Source organism: Cavia porcellus, unplaced genomic scaffold (assembly GCF_034190915.1).
Source record: "Cavia porcellus strain 051 isolate PalLab524CR breed Dunkin Hartley unplaced genomic scaffold, mCavPor4.1 scaffold_1, whole genome shotgun sequence".
In the NCBI taxonomy this organism is placed as follows: domain Eukaryota; kingdom Metazoa; phylum Chordata; class Mammalia; order Rodentia; family Caviidae; genus Cavia; species Cavia porcellus.
Window position 1 is genome coordinate 160263607 of NW_026947484.1, and position 26441 is coordinate 160290047.

The 26441-nt window shown below is 38.2% G+C and overlaps 1 protein-coding gene across 12 annotated transcripts in view; it reads right to left on the bottom strand.

Moving 5' to 3' along the window:
• Lrrc7 (leucine rich repeat containing 7) overlaps positions 1-26441 on the bottom strand; it is a 486713-nt gene that overhangs the window by 340965 nt on the left and 119307 nt on the right. Inside the window, exon 3 of one of the 12 annotated variants that reach the window (XM_063258456.1) lies at positions 811-888. The exons of the other annotated variants lie outside the window; for them this stretch is intronic. Within the exon in view, the coding sequence (XP_063114526.1) occupies position 811 (1 nt within the window). The 5' untranslated portion in view covers positions 812-888. The remainder of the gene's footprint in view (positions 1-810; positions 889-26441) is intronic. 12 annotated transcript variants of the gene reach the window in all.

The following is a 26441-nucleotide window of genomic DNA, read 5'->3' on the forward strand; positions in this document are numbered from 1 at the left end:
TAGGTAATGTTAACATTTAATATCAGTTTCTTTTTGCAAACATAACTTCATTATTCAGTGAAATATTAGAAATATGTGATGCAAGTCATAAAATTCTTTTAGCTTGAAGGTTTTTTGATCCTATTACAATCTTCAAGATACATTTGAGGAATCAACTCACCATTATAATATGAAATAATGAGATTTGTCAAAGATTTTTCTTGCCATTCAAATCATCTTATTTACCCTTCCCACATTTTTATGCCCATTTTTTTTTATCAATTCATAGAAACACTGGATAGTGTTATCATTAAGCTTCCAATTTTCTTTCTTGAAAACATTAGGAAAAACTGATAAATGGAAAGTGCATTTCCTTTCAGTATGGCCTTGAAATTTTGGCACATAACCTTCAACAGTGAATTTAAGCTCACTTCATTTCTTAAAAGCATGATTATAACATAATCTCTATTAATGGTTTATAACAAGAGTTAATGCATTTAAATAGTGTTTAAATATGTCACAGATAAAGGGTAATTTATTTACTCTTTTTATGAAATAAAAAGTACTGAACTAGGTTCTTAAAATAAGTCATTTGAGAAGTTACAATATTTAAATTCATATTTCTGAAAAAGATAATTTCATTATTAATGAGTTTCCTAAAATCTACAGTTGCCATTTTGTCTTCCTAATTATTTGTGTGATGTAACATAGGTTAACAAATACTGCTAAGTATAAATTTAGATTCATAAGACTGGTTATTATAGAGTAAAATTACCCAGAACACTACTGAATTCTATATACTTAAGCACAATAAAATAATATAGTATCTACTTGCTAGTTATTCCTGTCTCTGCAGACTTCTAGGTTGTGACCACTTTGACTTGCATTTTTTTTTCATGTAGCGGGCTCCTTAAAAAAAAAAAGAAAATTTAAAAGATTTTAATTAACTGCACTTATAAATTAACAAATGCATCTAAATGAACATAATAAGCAAGAACGGAATGTGAGGAATTTCATGAGGCTTTTCTAGCTGGCAGATTACACACCCCATCGAAGTAATTGCACAACATTTGAGCTGTGCGTGTGCAAATACAGTGTGTAATAAGAGGATGACACGGTTGTTCAACTTTGCAAGAATGCTATGCTACAGAAATTCTTTCTTGCCTGTTTTATTACAAATACCTACATAGTAAACGTGAAATGTATATTGTCATTTTGAAAATTATAAACATAATTTAAAATTCTTCATACTTTATAGGCTTACAGGTCACATTACCTTCTCTTTGTCTTATTTGAAGAAAGTTTGATACTCTCCCCACTGTATATTCCACTCAGATTTGGTAATTACCAGTGCTCATAAGAGTGGGCAAAGTGCTCTGACATTATCAAGTTGTTACACAGGCAGGAACTCAAGGCTTAATGTATCTATCCTCTGTATCATAATTAAAATAATGGAGCCCCAAATCCCTTTGTGCAGTTTTAGGAACTGAATTTGCTTAGGAAAGAGACTTCCATGAGAGAGATGCAGATAGATACACTGATTTTGTACTGAAATTGCAGACATGGTTCACATGAGACAGAAAGGCATATACCTTAGAGCTATCCATTTAAATACTCAACATGAGGTCTTCATGTCATATCTACAAGCCCAATAATCTCCAAGTATTTAAAATATAGGTCAAAAATAAAGAAACTCTTATTTGCTAGTGCGAGAGAAGTACCAGGATAAAGTGGAGACTCAGAAATCTTAGGAGACATCAGCGAATCTCTGCTGTCTTTATTACAGTGTGTTGCATCAAGAATTGTAAGAGTAGTAAAATGATGCAGAAAATATTCCAGACCTGTCTTAAAAAGCAAACTGCACACAGCAGAGCTAATACATTAAAAAATTCTACTTGAAAAGAGAACTCCAAAAGCGATTTGGGGATAAAAACCATAGTGATAATATATAAAAGCAGTTGTAATGATGAAGATAATATTTATTTAATTGATGCAGTTATTTTGTTGTTTGGAGCACACAGTCTTATGTTCAGGCTCATTTTCTGCTTCTACACACATTATTAAATTGAGATGGAATGTATCAGTTAAACAATAAATTTGAAAAACCAACAATAAACATGTAAGATAGGAATTAAGGTTTTAATGCAATTTAAAGTTCTTCTAATTGTGATGCATTATATTGAGAAAAAAATTCATATTCCTTATTATGCCCTCAAATTAAAAACTGACTCTGTGTCTCCCAACTGTATTCCGAGCAGCCTTTCCTTATGCAGGTCGTGGATGGAGCTGACAGGTGACGTGTGGCCCTCCTCCCTCCCTGGCCCCCTTTATCTTCGTTCCCATTGCTCCCCGCATGTGGCCTGTCCTGCTGACTTCTGTGTGTCTGGTCTCACTACTGCCTTCAAAGTCCAGATATGCACTTCCTCTTCCAGAAAGGCCTTCTCAATTCTTCTCAACTGCATGCAAGCTCATCCTCCAAACTTCCATTACTCTTTTATCTTCTCTAACACTTTGCCACACTTGCGAGCTGCTAACATCGCATCACAGCAAATAACTAACTGGTAGGTGCTTTTCTCCCTGATTTATCCTTGTGTTTCCACAAAATTTAGAACAATATATGTGGACTAAACATTTCGTGGTTTTCTCTCAGTCCCTCTTCTTTTCTTTTCTTCTCCGTCTCTCCGTCTGAATAAATTTGCCCATATGACAGGGTGTGGAACACTGGGTTGTTAAGAGCAGGAGATTTCTTTTGCAGGGAGACTTGATTTTGTTGGGAAAATTCTGTCCTGTGTCTGGGACCAGCAGAAAGAGTATCTTTTCAATGGAGAAAGGCAGTCCAGTGCTGAAGCTTGGTCAAGGCCTGTATGCTAAAGGCTTGATTACCCATATGTGGCACCTTAGGAGACAAGACCTACTGGAAGGAAGTTAGGTCTTTGGGCAGTGGGCTCTAGAAAAGGATACTGGGATCCCAAACCCTTTCTTTCTCCCTCACTGTCTTTGTTTTCTGAACACAGCCATGAGGTGAGCAGCTTTCTCTCCTATATGCTTCCACCATGATGTTCTAGAAGCCTTCCCACAAGCCCAACTGCCAAGCAACCATGGACTGCAACCTCTGGAACTGTAAACCTTTCCTCGCTGTAGTTTGTTATCTCAGGTACTTTGTCACAGTGACAGAAAGCTGACAACAGAGTTAGGAAACCAGGTGAATGGGGATCAGGCTTCAGCCCCACTGTGTAGCACATCTTTCCATATTATTTTTCTTTTTTGTAATACTACTAGGAAATTTTTGGTATGATGATTCTGGCTGAGCTGAGTATTCATGTTGACAAAGGGACAGAATAATAACAGGCAGTGCAGTAAGGTTACTGATAAGATTATCCAAGCAAAGCTCTTGGAATAATGTCTTATCACAGTAAGTAGTCCCCTATTATTATTCAGATTTTGCAGTGGGAATTCTTGTTTGGGGCAAATTCTATTTCCCAGAATTCAAACCCCCTTGAAAAGTTTCATACCAGGTCTCAGGCAGATCTGGGTAATTTAAGTAACCAAGGCTTGGCATCAGTGCTTAGGAACATTGCTGGAAGCATTGAAAAGGCCCTGGTGCAGTCTGACTAAACACCAGATGCTATGGATTAGGTCTTCAGATCAAAAAGGGATATCGCCTCTTTTATTTATTTTTCTGTACAATGGTAATAATAATTGACTTCACATGCTGCATAGTTTTTGTTTTAAGCTTGTAAAATCTTTTAAGCAAAACACTTTCAGGAGAAATTTATGCAGCATTTATTAATTATTATAAAATTTTAACCCTAAATATATTATTCCTCAAGAAAGTGATATAGACTCAATTCTTATATTCTTTATTTTTTATAATCTTGAATTTTTTAAAAATAAAAATCTCCCCTCTACCTTCAGGTACATTTACCAATTAACACACTAAAGGGAATAAATACGTGAATTTAGACAAATAGATGCTTGTATTATATATTATTTTAAAGATGAGCAGGCATAGGCTTGCTTTTGATTCTTGCAAATCACTGGAATTTAACCTTAAAAACTGAAAAGCAACCAAAAATTATGTTGGTTGTGATAGAGTCCAGCACATTTGTCTTCATGGTTCCTTTCCTCTAAAACAAATAAAATGCTTTAAAAACCTAAATAATAAAGCATTTTTTCCAGTGCTGTCTCTGGCCTTGTTGGCCCAGAGCATGCTTGGTGAAGTGCGGAGGCCTCGAGGTGGAAGTCTAGTTTAAAAGAAGCATTGAGAACACTTCTACCTAGAAGTATTATTTGAATCCCTCTGTAATTCTCATTTTGGGTGATATCTGGGTTCTAGATTGTTTTTTTCCCTTTTTGTCAGCATGCTAGAAATTAAGTTTGCTCAATAGCTGCCTTAATCCTATGACACCCCCAAACTCCACTCATGCTATGTTTTAGGCAGGTTCTAATTCTCAGTCTCATGCAGCCCTAGTTGTAGCCTCTCGTCCCCACATTTTCCATGTCTTTCTGTGGCACAAACTGCTTTTGCCCCCAGGCTGACCTGCCTTGACAAGCTCCTCAAAAAGAGAAAGCTCACTTTGTAAGTCCTTGGGGTATAGGTTCTTCCTTAAAACACGGACTACCCGGGGCAAGGCCGTGCTCATTTACAGCTCTAGTTGGTGTGTGTGTGATTGTAAATGCTGCAATATTTAACACAGGTTGCCATGGTACTTGAGGTATGCCTGCACCATAAGCAGGCCAGATCTGGATACTGAGGACTACAATTACCAGCTACAACTTTCAATTAGATTGAAATACAGCTGCTTAACACGCATGCTTAAATATTCATTAAAATTAATCTTTCAGATGTAAAGGGTACAGTAGGCATACTTGACAATACAAAAGTGTTAGATTTAGATTTCCAAATACTGCATAAGTAAAAAAAATTCTGGGGGCTTGATATGTCAAGAGTGCTCTGAAACAGATACTGAATCTGCTAAGAACTTTAGCTCAGCTTCATGGTTAATGCTCTCTTAGTGTTTCTGTGACCTGAGTACTAATAACCATCGACTATGTAATACCAGCCAGCAATGTTCTAGGAGCAAATAAAGCACAGGCACTGCATATTAAAGCACCTTCATAAGTACTACTGAGTGCAAAAATTATGGTTGAGCAAATATTTAGGTTGAATTATAGGACTGGAAGACATTTTAAATAGCCATGGTCGATTTATGACTTCAGAATAAATGAATGGCATATGCATCCTTGGGAGTGAGATTCCACCATATTGCGCAGGTCATAATTTTCTTCAGAAAGTTCATTAGGATTTGCTGTTACATCTCACAGGTGCCCAACCTATGAGACTCAGAGCTGTAGGGCTTTAGAAAGCCTGGAACTGCACTTTCCACATGGGACTCGCGAAATCTTGAAGGAGGAAAGGACAGAAGCACTCTGAGCCACTTGGATTGAAAAGCTGTAGAGTTCAGATATGAAGGTTTTTCAGAAACCAACTAGAGACGAAGGCAGAACTCCTGATTGGAAGTTAAGGCCACCTGGGCTGCTGTGTGGCTACAGGGATGCAATCTGGGCACACTTCTGGAGACAGCTTATCATGGAGGGGCAGGGATCCGCTAGGAGGGACAAGACACTTCCATATGCAGCGAGGTCTTGGGAGAGGGAGCTCGGAACAATCCTGTGGTTCATAGGAGACTTCCGATTCTGTTATCAGACAAAACCCTGGATGTACAGGAGATCTGGCTGCGACATTTGCCTCCCTGCTGATTCCTAGGGTTGACTCAGCTGATCTGGTCAGTCAGGTGCATGTCTGTTTCCACCCTCACTACTCCATGTGCACCCTCAAAGAGAATGACAATGCCCTGCATAGCCCTCGCTGCCCCAGAGAAGGACCATCTCCTGGGTCAAGGGTTTATGAGAATCTTTACTTCTTTGCCAGAACCTCCAAACAAGCTTTCAAGTCAGTGCCGTGCGTGTCCCAAGAATTTACTGAATTTCAATTAAATTTCAGTCAATAAAATAAAACTTCTCAAATTAGTTCCAGGGACAGGCTTTGTGTTCAACTCAGTAAGGAAAAGAGAAAAGAATACTAGCAGATTTTTACAAGGCTTTCACTGTTGTCACTGCATATCTTACAGTCTGTAAACCCTTCCAGTCTGCAAACAGGAGGAAGAACAAACACACACAGAACTATATAAAGTTGTGCTGCTGAGAAGAGAGGAGGCCCACAGCTGTAGGAAGATTCTTGGCTCCACGAAGCCACCCCTTTGTTCTTTTCCACACTGGACCTCTAGTCTTAAGGAGTCTTTTTGTTTGTTTATCTTAGTAAATGAAAGTCTTGCTTCATAATCCACACACAGTTGTATAAACTGACATTGTTTCCTTCTCATCATCACTATTATTGATACCGGGGATCAAACTCAAGACCTTGTGCTTGCCAGGCAGGTGCTTATGCCACTGAGCTAAATCCCCAGCCCTTCCTCCTCATTATTATTATAACCTATAATTCATTTTCAATAACTGTATTTGATGCAACTTTGAAATAGAAATAAAACCATAAACCGAAAGAAGCCCCTAAAAAGCATGTCTTTTCCCTAAAACAATCCTTTATCATATAAATCTCTAAATAAGCATCATGGCCCTTCTATCAGAGATGAAAAACTAAACTCTGACTTTGGAGACACAGTATTCATTCAGGGAGCAGGGAAGCTTCTATTTGCGTCACTACAGTGCTGGAAATGCAGCTTGCCACCAATGATCTCAGCATCCTGGCAACCCTAGAATAAAAGAAGACTGGGTTTCTCTGCCTTCCCTACCCTGAGGCTGGTTTGGGGCTTTGTGACTGCAAGTTTGGCCAACAACATGTGAACATAATGGGAGCCATTTCTACGCCTGGTCTTGAAAGGGGTTGTCTCCTGTGATCTTTTTTGACTGCTCTTTCCCTGGGAGGCTTCAAAAGAGGTAGCCGGCTTCTTGGTCTACACTGAACTGTGACATGAGGAAGAAAGAAAATTTTATTGTGTTAATTTGGGTTCTAATCTGTTACCATAGCACAATCTCTTCTTTCTTGTCTACTAGAAACTCTTGAGTAAGACAAGTGCTAAACAAATGATTACAGAAGACAAAAGTGCTTTAAAGGAAAGAAACTAAATGTTCTGAACTGGAATAGCAGGGGAGACCTGTTGCAGCACACTGGGTTATTTTTCAGTCATGTTAATTCTCTGTTTTCTGTTGTTCCATAGGACAACTGTATGTGTAAGGCTGGGTTTAGCTCTGTATCTCCTTTGGTTAAAAGAACAGGTAGAATTAACAGCAGCTCAAAATGCCTTAAATGCCTTGTGTTTCTTTATTCTTCTACCACATCCAATTAGCCCACTGTTGCCTGGAGGAACATAAGAGATCCCCAGAGCAGAACTGCAAGAGCACCAGCCTCATAGATCAGCTGACCTCCAAGCAACCTCCAGGCATGAGCAAACTCAAATGAGATTATTAGAGCTACAAAGTGAAGCCCAGCCAAGACAGCAGACTCCAACCGACCCCTGGACGTTTTTGCTAAATAAATTTGTGTTTTTCTATACCACTAACATTCTGTGGTTGTCTATTTCACCGCATTATTAAAGCAACTGTTAACAGATACCACTTTCCAGATAAAGTAGCCAGGGAAGACTTTATTGTGCAAATAACATTTCGGAAGATACTTAAAGAACATGAGGAAGCTAGCCATGTGAGCAGCTGGTAAGAATATTTTGTGGAGAAAAACAACATTCCGAAAGGCATGAAGGGATGAGGCAATATTTGAGGAAATAAATGCTGGCAACTGTGTCTCCATCAAATGACTGTGAAGAAAGGTGGCCCAAGAATAGATGAGAGAAATCAGACATTGTAAATTCCCGTGGAGAATGAAGTTTTAACTTTTCAAGAGCCAACAGAGACTTTAGATTATCTGTTGAAGATTAGCTGAGAGAGAGATAAGTTGAAAGAGAAGACAAAGATACCAGTCTTGGAAATGCGCTTATACTAAAAGCACATTTTTATTTAATTTTATGCATTATATGTGCTTCAGGTAGCTGATGTAGATCAGGAGGCTTCCATACTATTCGGTGGTACTGTTACTGCTATTGGTTTGACAGGTATGAGGAGGCCTGAGGAACCTTTACCCAACTTCACAGTACAGTGCTGATTTCCCAGTCTACTTTTATTGGTCTATAATCTCTCTTGCTCATGGATATTGGTATAGCACCAATACCCTCATATACCACTTCACAGAACCATGGAGTCCAGCATAGTATAAAATGAGATAAGATAGATTCAGAAGAGTCACAAACTGACCATTATAATTATAGTCCTCTAGCATCTTATTTGGTCTGTGTGGGTCTTTAGTAGCTCTCAGTTCTCAAACAATAGTCTGATTCTTCCCTGACCTCTATGATTCTAATTTTCCCTATCTCCAAGGCTATAATGTAGTGGAGAGAGGGATTTCTAATATGTTTTTCTGTGCACGTATGGCTGGGACACAGAGAGAGACAAGGCTGAGGAAAAAGAGAACTCACATTTACTGTGTACTTTATTCTAGGTATTTTGTGAGGTGGCCGCAAATGCTATCTGTTATGGTTTTGATATAGAGGTCCCCTAAAGCCTCATGTGATTGTAGGCAGGGCTTTTGGAGGTGATGATTTTGGCGTCTGTTTGAAGAGATGTCACAGGTATGACCTACAAGGGTTTTCTTCCCTTCCTGGCTCCTCCTAGATCTCTCTCTGTGTCCCAGCCGCCAAAAGGTGAGTAGTTTTTCGCCTTCCACATTCTGTGGCTGTGTCAGCCTCACTCGGAGCCAGGCAACCATGGAGTGGAGGATCCTCAGCAATGACTCAATATATTTCTTACTTACTCCCCACTAATTGATTGTCATCCTTTTTAGACACCCAGTTCCCCAATCCCTCAGTTTACAGACACCTACCACCACTCTAACACGTACCACCATTCGCTATTATTTGCTCTTTCCCACCTGAACTCTACTACAATCATTCATGATGAATTTGTTTCATTTCTTGTATGATTTCTGGATTTGTTATTAGATTATGAGCACAATATGGTTCAGAATTGAGTCTGATTTTTGTTGTTGTTGTTGTTGCTGTTTTGTTTTCACTAAGTTTGTTGAATCAATGAATGAAGAGAAATCCCCATGAAGTAGGTAGTGGGGAGACTGTCACGCCTAGGTGAGGATACTAAGGCCATAATGGTGGTGACAGGATTCCAATTCAGGATGGTGTCACATAAAACCTGGGATATCTCCATCATACTGTGATAATGACATCATGCTGTTTTCACACTTCCTGCCTCAGAAACCTTTATGATTTTCTATTTCCTATGCCATTAAATATAAAGTCCTTGGCCTGAATTGCAAATTCTTCTATAATCTGGCCAGTTAGCCTCGCATCTTTAAGAAACATTAATGAACAAATACATTCAAGGGTGAACACAAATGCCCCTTAAAGTTACATATGAAAGAAATTCACAGATTGTTTACTGTTAATAACCAGCATGACATGAGACAAGAGCATGCTCTAGCCTCTAATCACTCCATCAGAATAAGGCTATGTGAGTGTAAATCTCATTTCTCCAGCATCTGGGACTGTTGTGTGAGTGCTGGAAAATGCATGACAACACTTCTGAGTCAAATGGCTGAAGCACTCAGGGTAACCAAGAAGAGGGTAGCACAGTTCTTTTTATCTATGCATAAAATATGGCAGAACAGAAGGCCAAGCAGTTCCAAATGAAATGACAAATGGTTTACTCAATTGTGACTTTCAGTTGAAATATGTAGAAGAATTTATTTTATTAATGCTGGAATTTTAATGCATGGTAGAATTAAAAATTTACTACGTTTATGTTTGTGTAAGTGGTTATATATGTGAGAATGGTTACAGTTCTTGGCAAGACTTTGTTTGTGATATCAGAGCTTAAAGTACTTAAATAAATGAAACGTATTATAGTCATAAAGAAAATATTTTTAAGTGTAATGGTGTTATAAATAATAAAGTTTTAAAGTTATTATTTGAATTTGCCAGATTTATAAGCAGAGTGACAATTTTTTACATTCAATGTTAACAAAAGATATTAAAAAGTAGGTTTAAATTGGAATTTCTAACTTTCATAAAATGCAAATCAATTAAAATTTCCAATAGCCATAAAATTTTTACTAAATACAACCATCGTTCCAGAGAAATAAAAACTTGTGAAGTCATAGCATATAATAGTAATATATTTCTGATTTAGTAGATGAAGAGAAATTGAGGCTCCGAGAAATTAAAGTTTCCAGAGTCACAAATATGGGAATTAAAACAACACAGTAGAGTTCTAGTAAAGATGGCAGATAGATAACAGCAGGCTTCAGAGACTCCCTGAGACAATCAACTTGGATTCCAAAATAATACAGTGTGAGAAGTTCCGAACAGAGGGAGATGGATTGTCTTGAACCAGGAAGAAACTAAGGTGAAAAGAACCAATCAAACATACAGTCCTGGTGCTACTATTGGAACGGCTAAAGATTCAGTGCTCCTGCTGCAGTGCCCAAACTCACGCGGCGGAGACTTACCGAGTCACCACAATTCCTGCCACTTTGACTAACTGGAAATGCAGTCACACTGAGGTTAGGGGTTGGCAAGCTGAACGGAGAGCTTAGGTGGTGGGGAACCTGCATTGACCTGCGGTGAGTGCTGGGAATAAAACCAATCTACAGAAAAAAGGGGCTCCAAAGAACGACATTCTGGGGGAGGGCAGACTGGCAAGAATAAGGAGCAGCGGTTTTTAGTCAGCTGCTCCGTGCCCAGACAGGATCGGTGGGGTGTGCTTGGCCTCGGTCACACCCCTCGCTGAGACCCAAAGGTTAGCCCAAACCAATTCCCTACACCCAGTGGTGCACACTAATGCAGTGAAGGCCTCAGCGAGTTGACTATCCAGAAGGGAGGGGCCAGCATACGTGCTTTGGAATAACCATAACCAACAAAGAAAGAACCTGGGGCTTCCTATATATACCTGCGTAGAATAAACAAGAAATACGAGAAGAGGAAGCAATAAGAAAAAGTCCCCAGCCCCTAACCCTGAGAACATTGATCCAGGAAAGGTAAATACAAAGGAGATTGAGGAAGCAAACATGCAATATCAGACATGGCACCAGGAGACATAAAGAGATATCTTCAGGGCCTCATAGATGAGTTCAAAAGTGAAATATTTAACTAAGTAAAGCAAGATATAAATAGATTAATAAAAGAAATGCTAAGCACCTCTCAAGAAGACACAGATAGAAGCATAGAGGAAAACAAAAACGGGGAGAATTATTTGATGAAGAATACAAAGAAAACATAGAATACATGAAGCAGGTTCAAAGAGATTACCAGAAAATTAAAAACTCCATTGAAAGCTGGCAAAACTGCTTGAAAGAAACTAAGGACAAACTGGAGGACAGGTTTGCAATGTGGGAGCATGAAAGGAAAAATTTCTTTAAAATATCAAGGAAACAAGCAGTAACAATACAAAGGCTGGAAGATGACAAGAGGATCTATAACTTAAGAATAAAGAATGTGAATGAAGAAGCAGGGGTACAAAGAAAGGAACTATAAAGGCTATTCACAGAAATAATTAAGGAAAACTTCCCAAACATAGGAAAAGGAAATGATATGCATATCTATAAGGCATACAGAATTCCAGCCACCTACAACCAAAACAGAGCTACACCCAGGCATATAATAATCAAGATCCCAGAAATCCAATATAAGAACAGAATATTAAAAGCTGTCAGAGACAAGAAACAGATTACTTATAAGGGAAAGCCCATCAGAGTTATGGCAGACTATTCGTCACAAACCATCAAATCAAGAAGAACTTGGAGCGAAGTATTTCAAGCCCTGAAAGAAAATAACCTCCAGACCAGATTGATGTATCCTACAAAACTGTCTCTAGAAATTAGTAGAGAAACAAGGTACTTCAAAGACAAAGAGGAACTGGGGGAATTCGCAACCACCAATCCAACTGTACAGAGAATACTGCAGGACATCCTAAAGAGAGAGAAAAGTACCACGATTCCAGGAACAGTGGCAGAGAGGTCTCAATGAATGGAGAAGAAAGCAAAATGAAGAAGACAAACAGACAACTAATGACAGAAAAAGAGCACTACTGAAATGAGGCAGAGAAGACTGGCTATAATTTCTAATATAGATGACCTTGATACACTAAATTTAAAAAAATAAAGAGAGAATCACAGGCAGAGTAGATCAGGAGGGGGGGGGTCCACTGAGATGCTTTTCATAGGAAATATAATTAACCTGAAAAAGGTATATGGACTGAAAATCAAATATGAGTAAACACTGCTCTATGTGATAGGGAACCAGAGAGTAATAGGGGCAACTAGACCAGTATTTGTGGATAGGTTGAAAAGACAGGCTTTAATAGGTAAAGGAATACAACCAGAGATCAAGTTCAGGAGGGAGAAGGTTCAGAACCACTTAGGTAAATAGCAGGTCCCCCCATCCCCAATTTAAATCAGAGGGTGTTCGTGAGACCCAAAAATACACAGTACACCCTAGGGGAGTGAAAGTGGAGGAACAGTCTTAAAAAAGACAGCAGAAGACATTGTTAATAGTGTATCAAGAATTAAACCCATATTACTCCCTCTGCTCTGCTTAGATAGAACTTATTCTGTCCCAGTTTGTCTACAAACACTAGATCTGAGGGCACAGACAGCTATCTCAAAAATATCAGGATATAACACAGTAATCATCTTTAACCTCCTATTAACTTAATCTGGAGCCCTATTTAACTTATACTGTTTTATCATGACTGATCTTAGTTAAATCTGGTTTGTTTGATTGCTATTTGTCATCAATAGATTTTATTCAAAACTGCTACGATTGATAGTATCAAGACTGACAGTATAAACAACTACACTGAAAATGACAAGATTCACAATGACACCCATTCTGGTTTGATTACTACCTGTTTTTGTAGTTTTACACTACCTATCAAGTTTTTTTCTATTAATATTGTTATGTACTGATATATTCAATTATATCTGATGATATAGCCAATTTTATAGACGATAACAAGAGACAACACAGTAAATATGGTAGAACTCCTTGTACAGTAGTTTTATATGTCTTTTGTTTTATGTATCTATAGGAATATGTTTCTGTCCTGCTTTGTTTTGTTTCTCTAATACAGAAAGGATAGAAATACATGTTAAGACTCATGCATGCATAGAACTTACAAAGAGTTTACGAGAACTGATCTTATGACACATGATGAAATGAACAAATACTTTGAAGAAAAAGAGACACTACAGTACTAATGCTGATCCCAGAGTGTCATGATGTGAAATCCAGCAATACTAGTATTCTTTGTTCAGAGTGATTTTAGCTGGTTTTGGTTTGTTTAATCTCAACATAAATGAAGATATAGATAACTGCATGTATGTTTAAATGTGTAGGATTGATAAACATATTTCCAAGTTTTTGTTGGATAGTTGAACAGAACTATTTGCAGTCTTACTGTTTGAATTCCCACTTATATGTTCCACTTTTGTATCTTGAACAATTATTTATAAGAGGACAATATGGTATGGATAGCTATTCCAAAGATAGCAGGATATATTATCGTAACCATTTTTTATTTTATTAACTTGCTTTTGAAACCCTGTATTGCTTTCACTGTCTTGTTTTGACTGATTTTACTTTATTCTGTTTTGTTTGCTAATATCAAGTTTTATGATATAGGCAACTACATATGATTCACTATGATACCCATTCTGCTTTAACTATTAACTTCTTTTGAAGTCCTGTAATGTCTTCATGTTTCATTTTTATTGGTTTTGTTTTGTACTGTTTTGTTCGATTTTATGATACCTGATGAAATGGGCAATTCTTTTGAAGAAGCAAGAGGCATTACGGTAAACATTGTTGATTACATTGTATTTTGTTTTTACATCATGTACTATGCCCATCCTTTTGTTTTGACTGACTCTATTTTGTTTTGTCACAGTTGGTTTTATTCTCTTCAAAAAAAGTAATAAGAACTTAAGGAGTAATAAAACCCAAAAGGTGTAATTGTTATTATAAAAAAGAGAGGAAAAGAAAGTGCTCTAAAGGATATAAGGACATGTATGTTTAAGTGTGTAAGATAGATACCATGTTACTAAGTTTTTGTTGGATTGTTGAACAGAACTATTTATGGATTTAGTATTTGAATGTCTACTTTGCATGCTTTAATTTTGTAACTTGAACAACTATTTCTAAGATGACAATATGTAATCTATCAACTAGTGATTTTTTACTGTTTATTTTTTTTGAAATTCTGTATTATTTCTACCCTTTTTTGTTTTCATTTTTTCTCTTTAAATAAAATTTAAAAAAACACAGTAACTTTATAATTCAAAAAATGGCATTCAAATGTTTCCTACAATATTCTTTATTTTTCCTGTTAGCTTTAAAAGGTTTCCTTTATTTTCCCTGTTAGCTTTAAAATGTTTATGAAATTTTTCTCAATAATCAAGTATAAAAATCTTAGCTATTGTAGACATTTCTACACATGAAGAAAATTATTCACTGGTTGATATTTTCTTATGAAAATCCTTCGCTTTCCCAATTGGATAAATTTTTCTTGAAGAATGAAAAAGATTTAATATACACAAAATGCTAATAAAAAACAGGGAAAATTGTAAATGCTTTATAATAATCTGCATAGATTGTAAGGGAAATATATGCTAAAATGAGCATTTTATTTTATTATTTCATTTTCTTTTCTTTACCTTTTCCAACAAAGAATTTGAAGACAAGAAAATATAGATAAATTAAGTTTATATAAAAAACTGACAATCATTGAAAAGGAATAGAATGTAAATGATTGTAAGACTCATGCATATTAAGACTTAGCAATGAACATATCTTTTGGTTCTTGAAAGACAGGCAAAGAGGAAAAAATTCAGATTACAAATTTTCATATTTGTTGTTAGTTTAAGTTCCACATTATTAAAAGTATTTAACTTGTCAAATTTTGCACTTTGTAACCTAGAACACCTGTAAACAACAATTTTGACCAAATGCTTTCTTTATAAGTTTCAGAAAGAGATATAAAGCTGTTTATACAACAAACAGTGATCACATTCAATGTCTGATCATTTACTTGTCTAGAGTTTTTAAGTTGATGATCTTTTACTATGAACTATTTTTATGTTAGCTAAAGGGCAAGATTCAAATGAAGTTAATAATTTAATTTATAGATACATTATCATGCACTATGTCTACACACATGCTTACAGATCTTGTGTTTGTATATAATCTGTTGAAGGATTCCCGTATTTAAATTGTTTTTAGACTAGATATGCAGACAAATGCCTCTCAGCAAAATACAAAGTGCTGTAAAGTTATGCCATACTTGGACAAACTCTAACCAGTAGTATCGATATAAGATATCAAATGACTTCCTTTCTCTTTTCCATAGTTTTATTGTTTGGAAAAAAGTATCATAGGAAATAAACTTTTTCTATGTCTTTGAGCAAATGACATCTAAACATCTAAAAAACATTTAAGATGCCAAGATGTGTCACCATGATGTAAAACTGCAGTACTCATTTGATGAAACAAAATAAGACATATCTTTGTTTTGAAGTTCTGGACAACTGATGAGCAATGGGATGGTATTTTTAGCTGTTCACAATTTTTTAAAATGACGTCAGGAAAGATGTATTTCTATGAGATTTTTCCAAAGGAAAATAAGCCAGGGCAAAGCAAAAATGAAATGTACTTTGAAGTATAATTCATACAAATTTTTTGCTGCCTTTTTCTTCAGACTGTTGTAGGATTTTCTAAGATAGCGAAAGCATCAAGCAATTAAAGGCTGAACTCTAGATAGATCAGTGAGCCTGGCAACAACTCACCTCATGAACTTTGCTGGATGGTGTTGTAGATAATATGTAACAACAGAAATATAAATCATGCGCATGTAATAAACTCTGCAATTGATCCTAGGGGAGGAACGTACCTCTGGATAATAGCTGGTCATAAAGCTGCTCACCCTACCCTGATTGCTATTGATTTCTTTTTAGACACAAAAGTCATTACGGCTATTAAGTACATATCACACTACGCAAATGGTACTGTTTACATTTCACAGCCCATCAGTCTTTGGACAATAAACTCCCAAGTGCTACTGTGGTCCCTTCAGCCAAAAATCCCTTTTTAGTATTTTACATTTTTCTTTGAAATTCACCTCTCTGCCACGCCCCTTCTTCACACTCCTTCATTTCACAGTGTAGATAATAAAAGTTTGTAATCAGCTTCTTGTGAAGCATTAAAAAGTTAGTCTTTATTGATCTCTTTTCCTCCCCTGCCCAGTTAATTTTAAGAATTTAGCCAAAGGCAAAAACAAAACAAAACAAAACAAAAAAAGACTGAAAATGAAAAAGCTTAAAAACCATTTTGTGACCAACGAAGCAGGAATGATTGCCCCCCCATGGTCCCTTAGAAATGCTGTCTAGCCAAAGTGTTATTAATAACAGGATGCCACGACAATGCTGCTGGTCACAAAGCCTGTCATGTTTACTTGACACTAAAAGACAGCACTAGAACTGGTGCACTTTATGATGTGTCCTATCTTGCTCGACAGGAAATGGATGGGCAGGGTGACAGCGTGCTCTTGGTTAAACATGGAGCAGGACGACCCACGACAGGCAAGACTGCTCACTCTTTGGGCATGCGCCCAAATGGCTCAACATTCACACACACTTTTACTTCAGAAATTAAGAGAGAAGTATCTGGCTGTTTCCTGGTCTATAGGATACGCAGTCTTGCACAAAATAAAGCACAATGCCTTGCTACGGTTACACAAATGAAAATGAACTCAATTTAGAATGTACAACTGTGAAGACTTTCCAAACTTTACATGACAAGGCCAGAACATCATTTCAAATAAATAAAACACACAATCGCCGTCTTTCCTTCGGCCTGTAAAACACTGGAGGCTCCATTCTGAGACTTCTGAGTACAAATATTTTGTGCGTATTCATTTGAAAGCAAATTAAGTTTGCTATTTCTAAAACAGCAAGCTCTGATTAAATAGTTAAGTATAATTTAATAAAACCAGAGAGTCTTCCAAATAGACTAGAATGCATTTCTTGTTTCCAAGGCTTTTTCAATACACAGGGACACATAAATTTTTAGCTATGAAAATAGCTTCACACAGGTCAGAATTTTGTTAGTGGGTCCATCAGCAAACACCACAGGACAAGCTTGTGTGTCTATATACGGGCTTCAACAATTTCCCTTTCTTTCTTTTTTTGGTACCAGAGATCAAACTCCCAACCTATGTTGTGGGGCAGGTGCTAGGCTGCTGAGCTCTATCCCTGGCCTCACTTTTTCATTTTAGATGGAGCATAAGAGAACAAAAATGGAGCTGGGTGTGGTGGCACACACCTATAATCCCAGAATTTAGGAGGCCGAGGCAGGAGGATACTGGCAAGTTCAAGATCAGCCTTGGGTAAAAAGTGAGTTCAAGGCCAGCGTGAACTACATAGTGAGATCCTGTCTCTAAAAGACACACACACACACACACACACACACACACACACACACAGAGGATGCATTTAAAAAAAAATTATAATGTGTTCTGCTTTTAACAAATTCTTCAATAAACAAGTATTGCCTTGTGGGAAGCACAAGGCCCAGTGCTGGAGAGGACACAGGTCAGCCACCTGTTTCCAAGAGCTGTGCCTATAGCTAAGCAAAACTAAAACATCGCTCTACGAAGAACACTTGCGGTCTTGGGAGAAGGGAGATTTTTGTATCTCTTTACCTCAGTAAGTCTGAAATATCTGAAATGCTCTGCTTTGCTGACACACTGTTTTTAACCCACCTCTCACTTCCTTCCATGTATCTGATGTGACAATTGGCAAGTTTCTCGGTACGTGGTGTGTATCTTTTATCCCCCATGTTGAAGCCACGAGTCTAGCAGTTTCATCCAGCATAACACAAAATACTTTGAACCTAATGCAAATCACGTGTGATTTTGCAGCCAGGGCTGCAGAAGATCAAAAGTCCAGGATGCCAGAGGCAAAAATCAAAGAGGAAGTCACAGGAGGATGCTGAGATTGTAGGCTGCAAGCTTCAGAGGACAGTGGACATTTCCCAGAGAATGGTCAGACACGCAGTGGGAAAGACCTTGATACCCAATGAGGAACGAACCTTTCCCTGTACATTGGTTAATTTCTCTTTTTGCTGAGAATTAAATCATGAAGTGGTCAGACAGTGCTACCCAGTCTTTAGAAGTGAGTAACACAGTTGACAGACAGCACTCAAGTGGGAACAACTATGAATTCCTATCACTGAGTTCCCTAGCGCTGTCCAGACCTCCCTTTTTTTCTCTCTTTTGCTTCTCTACCCTCTCTAACAAGGGAGGTGGATGTGTTACTAAACTCCCAGGTAACTTTGGTTCAGCATCTGCTTTGCTAGTCCATGAGACAGTGAAGCCAACCTCATAGTAGGTGGATTCTTTTACCCACAGCATCAGTGGTCGCCTCCAGCTTCCTGCTCAGCGCTATACAGGAAGAACACGAGGGTGCCAGCCTCCAAAATCATGGGAATCAATTCCTTAAAATAAACCTCTCCACACACACACACACACACACACACACACACAGACACACACACACATCCTACTGGTTCTGTTCCTTCTGAGAACTCTGACTAATGCAGATGCCCAGTCAAATCTGAGTTACAGATAAGCCATGTATACTTTTTTATGTGTTGCTTAAATACCACACGGGACGTATTTATACTACAATTATCTATTGATTACCTGAAATTCAACTTTAACCAAATGCCTTATGCTGTACATGGCGATCCAATCCTAAATGTGGCAGAACAAGGACAGATGAAACACAATATACCTACATTGTGTCTGTTAAAAAAAATGAGTAATGAAAAGAAATTCTGCTGCTGAGGAAAGCAGACACATAGTCATGTCAGGTCCCTGGGCACACACATTACTGAAATAAAGACAGCTGCTTTAGATCAGGGACAGGAGGTTAATTGTGCAGATGAAGCAGGTGACAATGATAAAAGTTGTAGGAGTCCAAGCAGTGCACATGGCAGCAGCCACTGGAACCCCATTCCACTGACATTCAGTGTACCCTTGGTGCAGAAATGGGAGAGATGGATTTTAAAGGTTCAAAAATATTACATGAGAAAGAAAGGCATTATGAACTAGGTCTGATAATTGGGTATGCGACAGTGCATTTTTCTAAACTCTGTAAAAAGGCAACTGTTTTAATGGCTGAAAAAGAACAGTATTTTAGGTGGCTGTAACCCCATACAGCATAAATACTAAATATTAGCCTCTGGATAGGTTGTGCTGTACCATTCTCTCTGCTGGGTTTACATGCACAAGTTACACATTCTGGACAATTACTAGATCGGTGCAAATTAATCTTTCACCTCCATTCCCAGAGGTCATCCTCAGTACCAGGATGAGACAGCCCTGATTGCTTCATTTTTCCATAGTATGTGTAAGGGTTGATACATTGTGTCAATCTGAGAAGGTTAGAAGTGTTAACTAAGCAAGTCAGTAGAGGGGAAGGGTTCTTACACGTTGTAAATATCCTGAGCCTGTGCAAGAGGAGGGCAGGGAGATGGTATGAGTACTACACCCGCCCTGGGGGTGTGTAGTCTGCTTACAATATAAGGAAAGAAAAGAGGCTTGCTCTCCTCACTTTTTGCTGTCTTCTGCTGCCTTGAACTGTTGCCCACTACCAGACCACTCTGCCTTGGAGCCAGCTGATTACAGATTAAAACTTCCACCGTCTGTGAGCTAAATAAACATTTCCTTCCTTAACCTGTGGTGTCAGGCATTTTGTCCCAACAACTAGAGAAATGTAACCAAGACAGTAAGAATCATCTAAGATATCAGTGATATCAGTCTGAAGATCTGAAACGAGAGCCAGTGGTGTAGACAGCAGTACAAGTGTGCAGGTCTCACAACCAAGAGAAGCAAGGGGAGAAGATGGGTATCTGGTCTCAAGCAGTTAGGCAAAGAGTGAACTTAACTTTCATTCACTTTTCTACTCAGTCCTTCATGGAATGGATGCTACCTATCCACACCGGAAAGGGCAATCTGCTCAACTCAGTCTACTAATTCAAATGCTGGTCTTTCTGTTAATCCTGATATGTCAACTTCATTGGATTAAGAAACTTTAGCAGATGAGTAAAGCAGGCTCCAGAATGGGTGGGTGATGAAGTATGGCCTTAGAGACTATGTCTGGTCCCTTTCTGCCTGCCACTGTTCCCCTACTCTGTTTTTAGGCTGCCACAAACTACACAACTTTACTCCAACACACCCTTTGGCCATGATGTTTCTGCCTTGGAGTCAGCTGACCCTGGACTAATCTCCTGAAACTGTGAGCTGAATCAATCTTCTCCTCCTTTGCTTATGGATGTCAGCAACAGGAAAGCTGATGAATACATCATGTATCACTAGTAAAAAGAACAGACAGGCCAACAGTAGTTACCCAATTGGCACTGGTCAAATGAATGAAATTAGATCATAATGCAGAACTCTCAACATGCAATGTAGGACATAACCTGAGAGAATAAAAGAACATGATGTGAAGGCTCCAGGTTAAATACTATTCTATTTTGTCTCCAGCTATCCCAGAAGGATCCAAGAAATAGGAACTGATATCTGGATGGAGGCTACATTGTACCCTACAAAGTTGTTTAAGGGCTTATTATCTGAACTCAGTGTCTTAAGAGATAAACAGCTCAGAGAATATGAGATGTGAAATATATGTTTTGCACTCATCTATTTTCTCTGTGGAGCAATTTCCCTAAAACTTAGCTACCGTTTGAGCTCATATGTCTTGGGCCTTCCCAGGGCATGAAAGCATGTTTCTCTTGGTTGTCAGAACTATAGACTTGCACTGCTGTCTACACCATTGGCTATCATCTCATGGTGATATCATTGGTGATATCATTAGATATCATCTCTTCAGAATGATACCACTGACACATTAGAAGAGCTTATATGTTCTGGGGAAGCTTGTTTTCCCAGAGAGGTGCCACTGGGATGAAGTGGTTAACTTTAAGAGTTAGACATATTAAAGGTTTGACGTCTCGGAGGGGACAGGCCTTCAAAGAAGAGGGGGGGACTCAGTCTCTTCCTATTTCTCTTTTTCACTTCCAGGTCATGAAGAAATGGTTGCCTTGCCATGTGTTTTGTGTGTCACTTTCCACAGGCCCAAAGTAGTGAGGACAACTGGTGGACTAAGACTATGAATATGTGGGCCACTATAAACCTGTTCTCTTCAGAAGTTAATTTATCTCAGGTATTTATTACCATAATGAAAAGGTGACTAACAGACACTTTATGGCACTTTGACCTGATTTGTCACTCTTGTACAGGAAGCAGAATGATTTACCTTTTCTGTAAGCTTTTATTAGAGTAATGATGATATATAAAATGTTGTGCTTAATGCTAGTGATAGATCAATTATGTCTACATATATAAACACTGCTTCCTTTTAGGCAACTGACATCTGAATGGGAAAGAAACAGAAGGAGAAAATAGAAGGATAAAATACTCTGTGGAAAGTGTATCACTAACAACCTGTCCTATCCAAAGTATTTCAGGAACTTACACGACAGAGGTTCTGGTCTCTTTTAAACAGAAGAGGAGAAGCATCAGGGGCATTTTTATAAGGGAGAGAAAAAAACAACACAGGAATAAAATGAAAAGAAGAATGTGGAAAGAGCTTAAATTTTATACAAAAAAATCTTTTATTGGACAACAAAATCACCAATGACAAGATGTCTACTACATAAAATTTTCAATCTCATTCATTTGTTCTATCTCTATCTACCTACCTACCTACCTACCTATCTCTTAGCTTTCTGGCTTTACTATCCTCTTTGCCGGGCATTCAAAGACCTTTCTCATTTTTACATTTTTTTCCCAGTTATTGAGGCCAGTGCCCTGAAAACACACTCACATTGAAGAATTTAATCACTAGGCTGGATTCTCCTCAGAGATATTTTGCATTTTAAAAGCAGCCCAGTGGGAGTCCAAACTCTAACACAAATGAATGATTAGCTAGGCCAGAGGCAACAGGAAAATAAAGTGCTGGATGCTTCCTCTGTTGCATGATAGGAAGGATCTGGCTTACCAAAAGATGCACTTTTAAGTTTTTTGTCTGAATTTTATTTTTCTTTTTAATAGTAAACCCATCAGTATATATCTGAAATTCTCTGACTTGCTGCCTTGGTTATTTTTCTCCCTGCTGAGACAAAACACCCAACACCCAGAGTTAAAGGAAGAGAAGTTTATTTGACTCAGTTTGTATAGATTTTAGTCAATAGCGGGCTGACTCCAAAGTAAGGTGGCATCACTGAGGTGAGACAGTCCCCAACAAGCAGGCATACAAGAGCAAACAAAGACCTTGGCAGCTTTTTTCTGTCCCTTTTATATTCTATTTAGGATACCAAGATTAGGGTGGTGCCAAACCAATCAGTGGACTGGTTTAGTACTCACATACTGTTGATCCTAGCATCACACATTTTAGATCCAGCCACCTCCAAGAAGCCCCACCCATGACTGAATGAGGCTTAGGAGGGGCATCTAGACATAAGCCACAACATTCCACGGCAGGCCCCAAGGACTCATGCACATCCCTTCATGCAAAAGGAATTTAATATATCTCCAAAAGTTGCCAAAGTACTAATAGTTTCAGGATTGCTAAAAAGCCAAATTCCATAGTCTCCTCTGAGTTTTAAGACAAACTCTTAGCTGCAAGTGCCTACACCAAATTAAAAGAAAGTTATATATTTCCAACACTCAATGGCACAAGACAGACACTTCCATTCTAAAAGTTACAAATAGGATAATACAAAGGAATGGGGTCAAAGTACATTCAGAATCTAGTAGGCAAACATTAAATCTTACAGTTCCACTTCCAGCATCCTGGAAATCTGTGGCAAGTTGTGCATCCAAAGGCCTTGAGTAGCTCTGCCCTAAATCCCACAGATTCTGTCTTGGGCTGGCTCTACTCCCTCCTTGTACTTTCCCTCAAATGATCCACATTGCTGGCCTCTCCAAACTTCTTGGGTCTCCACTGCACCTTCAGCTTCACACTCACAGCTTCATACACTGCCCTCTCAGGGCCACACTGCCTGGATTCCCAGGCTTTCTTCTGAAATCTGGATGGAAGTCTTCCTGACCCTAAAACTCTTTTATTCTGCATATGCCTAAAACCATGTGAATGATGCCAAGGTCTGTTGCCAGCTGGGCCAGGAGCCAAACTCTCCTCTCTCTTAGATGTAGAGGTTGAATGCCTATAGTCCTGAGCAAACTGAACACAATCTTGAGGAAAAAATTCCATAGACTACCACCATTCTAGAACCTGTTGCTTTTGGGCTTTCTTCCCAAGGCAAATTCTTTCATCTTTTAATCTTAAGGCAGCAAAGGCTGGAGAGCTGCTGTTTCTTGTGATGGCCTCAGGTAATCTTTTTGATTCTCTTGTTTCTTTTCAGCAATCAAGATTTCTTCAGCTCTATCTATTCTTCAGTCTACAACAATGTTCTATTTCTTCAGTCTACAACAATATGGAGCTTCCTTTCTGGCCAAAGTCACATTTTAAATCATTCCACTGGGCTCTTTACTCTTGATTCTCAACATATATCTGGCTAAAAGAATCCAACATTAATGTGCCACTGCCTCAACATTATACTGCCTTGAAATTTCTTCTTCCAGATTATTCTACCATCCTTAATCTCATTTTAAGGTGAAGTCTTAGCATAAAAAAATGCAGATAAACTTTCTGCCAAGTCATAGCACACATTGTCTGAAGTCCAGCAGTCAATGCAGTCCTCCTTCCTAGCAGAAACTTTGTGAGCATAGTCCTTACCAGCATTATTTCTATCAGCCTTCCAGCCTTCTGAGCTCTGACCAAAATCTCCCATCAAGTTCCAGCTCTATTTTTTCAGACAGCCATCTCCAAATCTTTCCAAACTCTTCCTAAAAGCCAGCTCCAAATGCTCGTGAGCCACATGGTCTAGTACAGTCACAGTGAGGACCTGACTACTCTGGTACCAAATTCTGTTTTGGTTACTTTTCTTGTTGCTGAGACAAAAATACCCAATACCCAAAGTTAAACCAAGCAGGAAGAGGAGAGCAAGCAAGGGACCTTAGTGGTTTCTTCCTGTCCTTTTTACATTTTACCCAGGCTACCAGGATTAGGGCAGTGCCAAAGCAATCAGTGGGCTCATTCAGTCCTCACATGCCTTTGATCTCGCATCACACACTCTAGATACATCCACCTCCAAAAAGCCCACCTATAAGTACATGGGGCTCTGGGGAGAGATCTAGATACAAGCCATAACACTTGGTACTAGGCTGGGATTAGCTTCAACTTTCTTAAGGTCTATAAATGTTTAGGTTCAGTTTAACTTGTTCCAACTTCCATTTAATGTTATTTTCACATTACTATGTAGTTGTCAATGAGAATTCAGATAAATTCTATTGAGTACAACTTCACTTTTGAATTGACTGTTATGACATTGTTAATTATAATCTAAGGTATAATATTTAATAAGAGTTTATAGTTCATTATAAGAGACCATGAGCAATTATAGACCACTTGAGTCCTATGAGCCCAGTATGTTAACATCACATACTTCTATCTGTTGACTTTGTTTTAGAGCTTAAGACATCAGTTCTTCAAAGAAGAACCTAAGCCAGGAAAAGCGGGGAAGAATAATCTCCTGGAATAGATACACTTAACCAAAGAGATAGACCAAGCTAGATGAAAATATTCAGTTCATCACCTCTGACATTGTAGTACATGAATACTAATTTATAATGTAAAGCTGTAAATCCATGTTATATATATTTCTATGTATATGAGGTATTCCATTTTCAAATATTGAGAATTAAGTGAGAAAGAAATCCTGGATAGATAATATGAAATGTAAGCAAACAGCTAGGAGTGGTAACAATGTGATAGTTTTTGCAGTCAAACTCAGTTTGTATCCCAGCTTTGGTGCTTACAGCTATATGACATTGCAGGGATTACCTGATGTGTCTGAATTTCTCCAGCCTCATCTGTAAAAGGTGAGCACTAATTATTCCAGGTGCAAAATAGAAGGGCTATCTCTGGAATAAAAGAGAGATGTACAGGAAGTATGTCTGGTTCCCAAATGGAAAGAAAATTGATTGTGGAAATTATAGGGAAAGCTGAATAGAATTACAATGCAAACTGCTCATCAAGTACAGCTCTCAGGGGAAGAAAGGCATGCTGAGTGACACACCGGTGCTTAGAAGTCACTCTGGTACTCATACCTTGACACTTATCTCCGAAGTAACATTCCCATTAATAACACTAGCATACTCTGACAGGACTGAATGTGAACAGATGGATACACAGTGTAAGAAATAGTACGGGATGTAATGTCAGTAAACTTATATGCTCCATCCTCAGGTTAGCACACATGGCAAATACAAAGTCCAAGATTACGTTAATGCCAAACCATTTACTGAAAGAGATTGGTAGAGTATAATAGGTCAAACCAATGAGAGCATGGCACTTCCCAGGCATGTAGTAATGACACAGGGTAGCAAAGATACAGAGGGCCCTCATGTTATGAACTGTCTAACACATGAACAACTTGGGTTACAATTGGAAATTTAGGTTTAACTTATGACCAAATTCTTGAGTAAGGATCCAAATACCAGCTGCTTGTGCAGTTGTAAAGCAAGACTGGAGAGGTCAGAAAAGTATGTGTAAGCGCCAGTCTGAGCCCAGATGTGTGTGTTTATGGACGTGATTTGGGGCAGTGCTTTATATAATGGCTACAATTTCTAATATCAAAATGGCCCTTAAAATGCTAAGAGAGAAGATAAGGAAGGAAAGGTCAAGAAAGCAGTCAAGATAGAAAAGAACAGTTTTAAAGAAAAGAGAGAAACAGATTAACATTAAGCCAGTTTTTAGTTCTGAAAAGGTTGAGGCCCAGTGAGCCAGAAGCAGGTCCTGCAGACTACAGACTATTTGGAGGAGAGAAGGGGCACCAGAGAGCCAGGTTCCTGATGTTCCTGTGGAAGGAGACTCTGTTCCCTGCAATGACCACCTCCCACTTCATCCTCCTTCTTGCAAGCCAGAGACTTCAACCTAAATGGAGAGTACAGTATGAAATCGTTTCTGGTAAAGAGGGCACATCTTATAACTTTTTGGTGAGTATATTATGAAAATTATTGGTGTTTTTGGTAAATTATGCATATTATACAACTCCTTTTTTAATTACAAAAAGGTTAGTTAAGGGGTGCTTGGGAAGTTTGAAATGCATTATGAGAAATTTCATGATTTCTTATGCAAAAAATAGTCTTAACTTCAACCAACTTGAGTTACAACCATCCCTTGTGAATGAACTGAGTTAGTAAAGCAA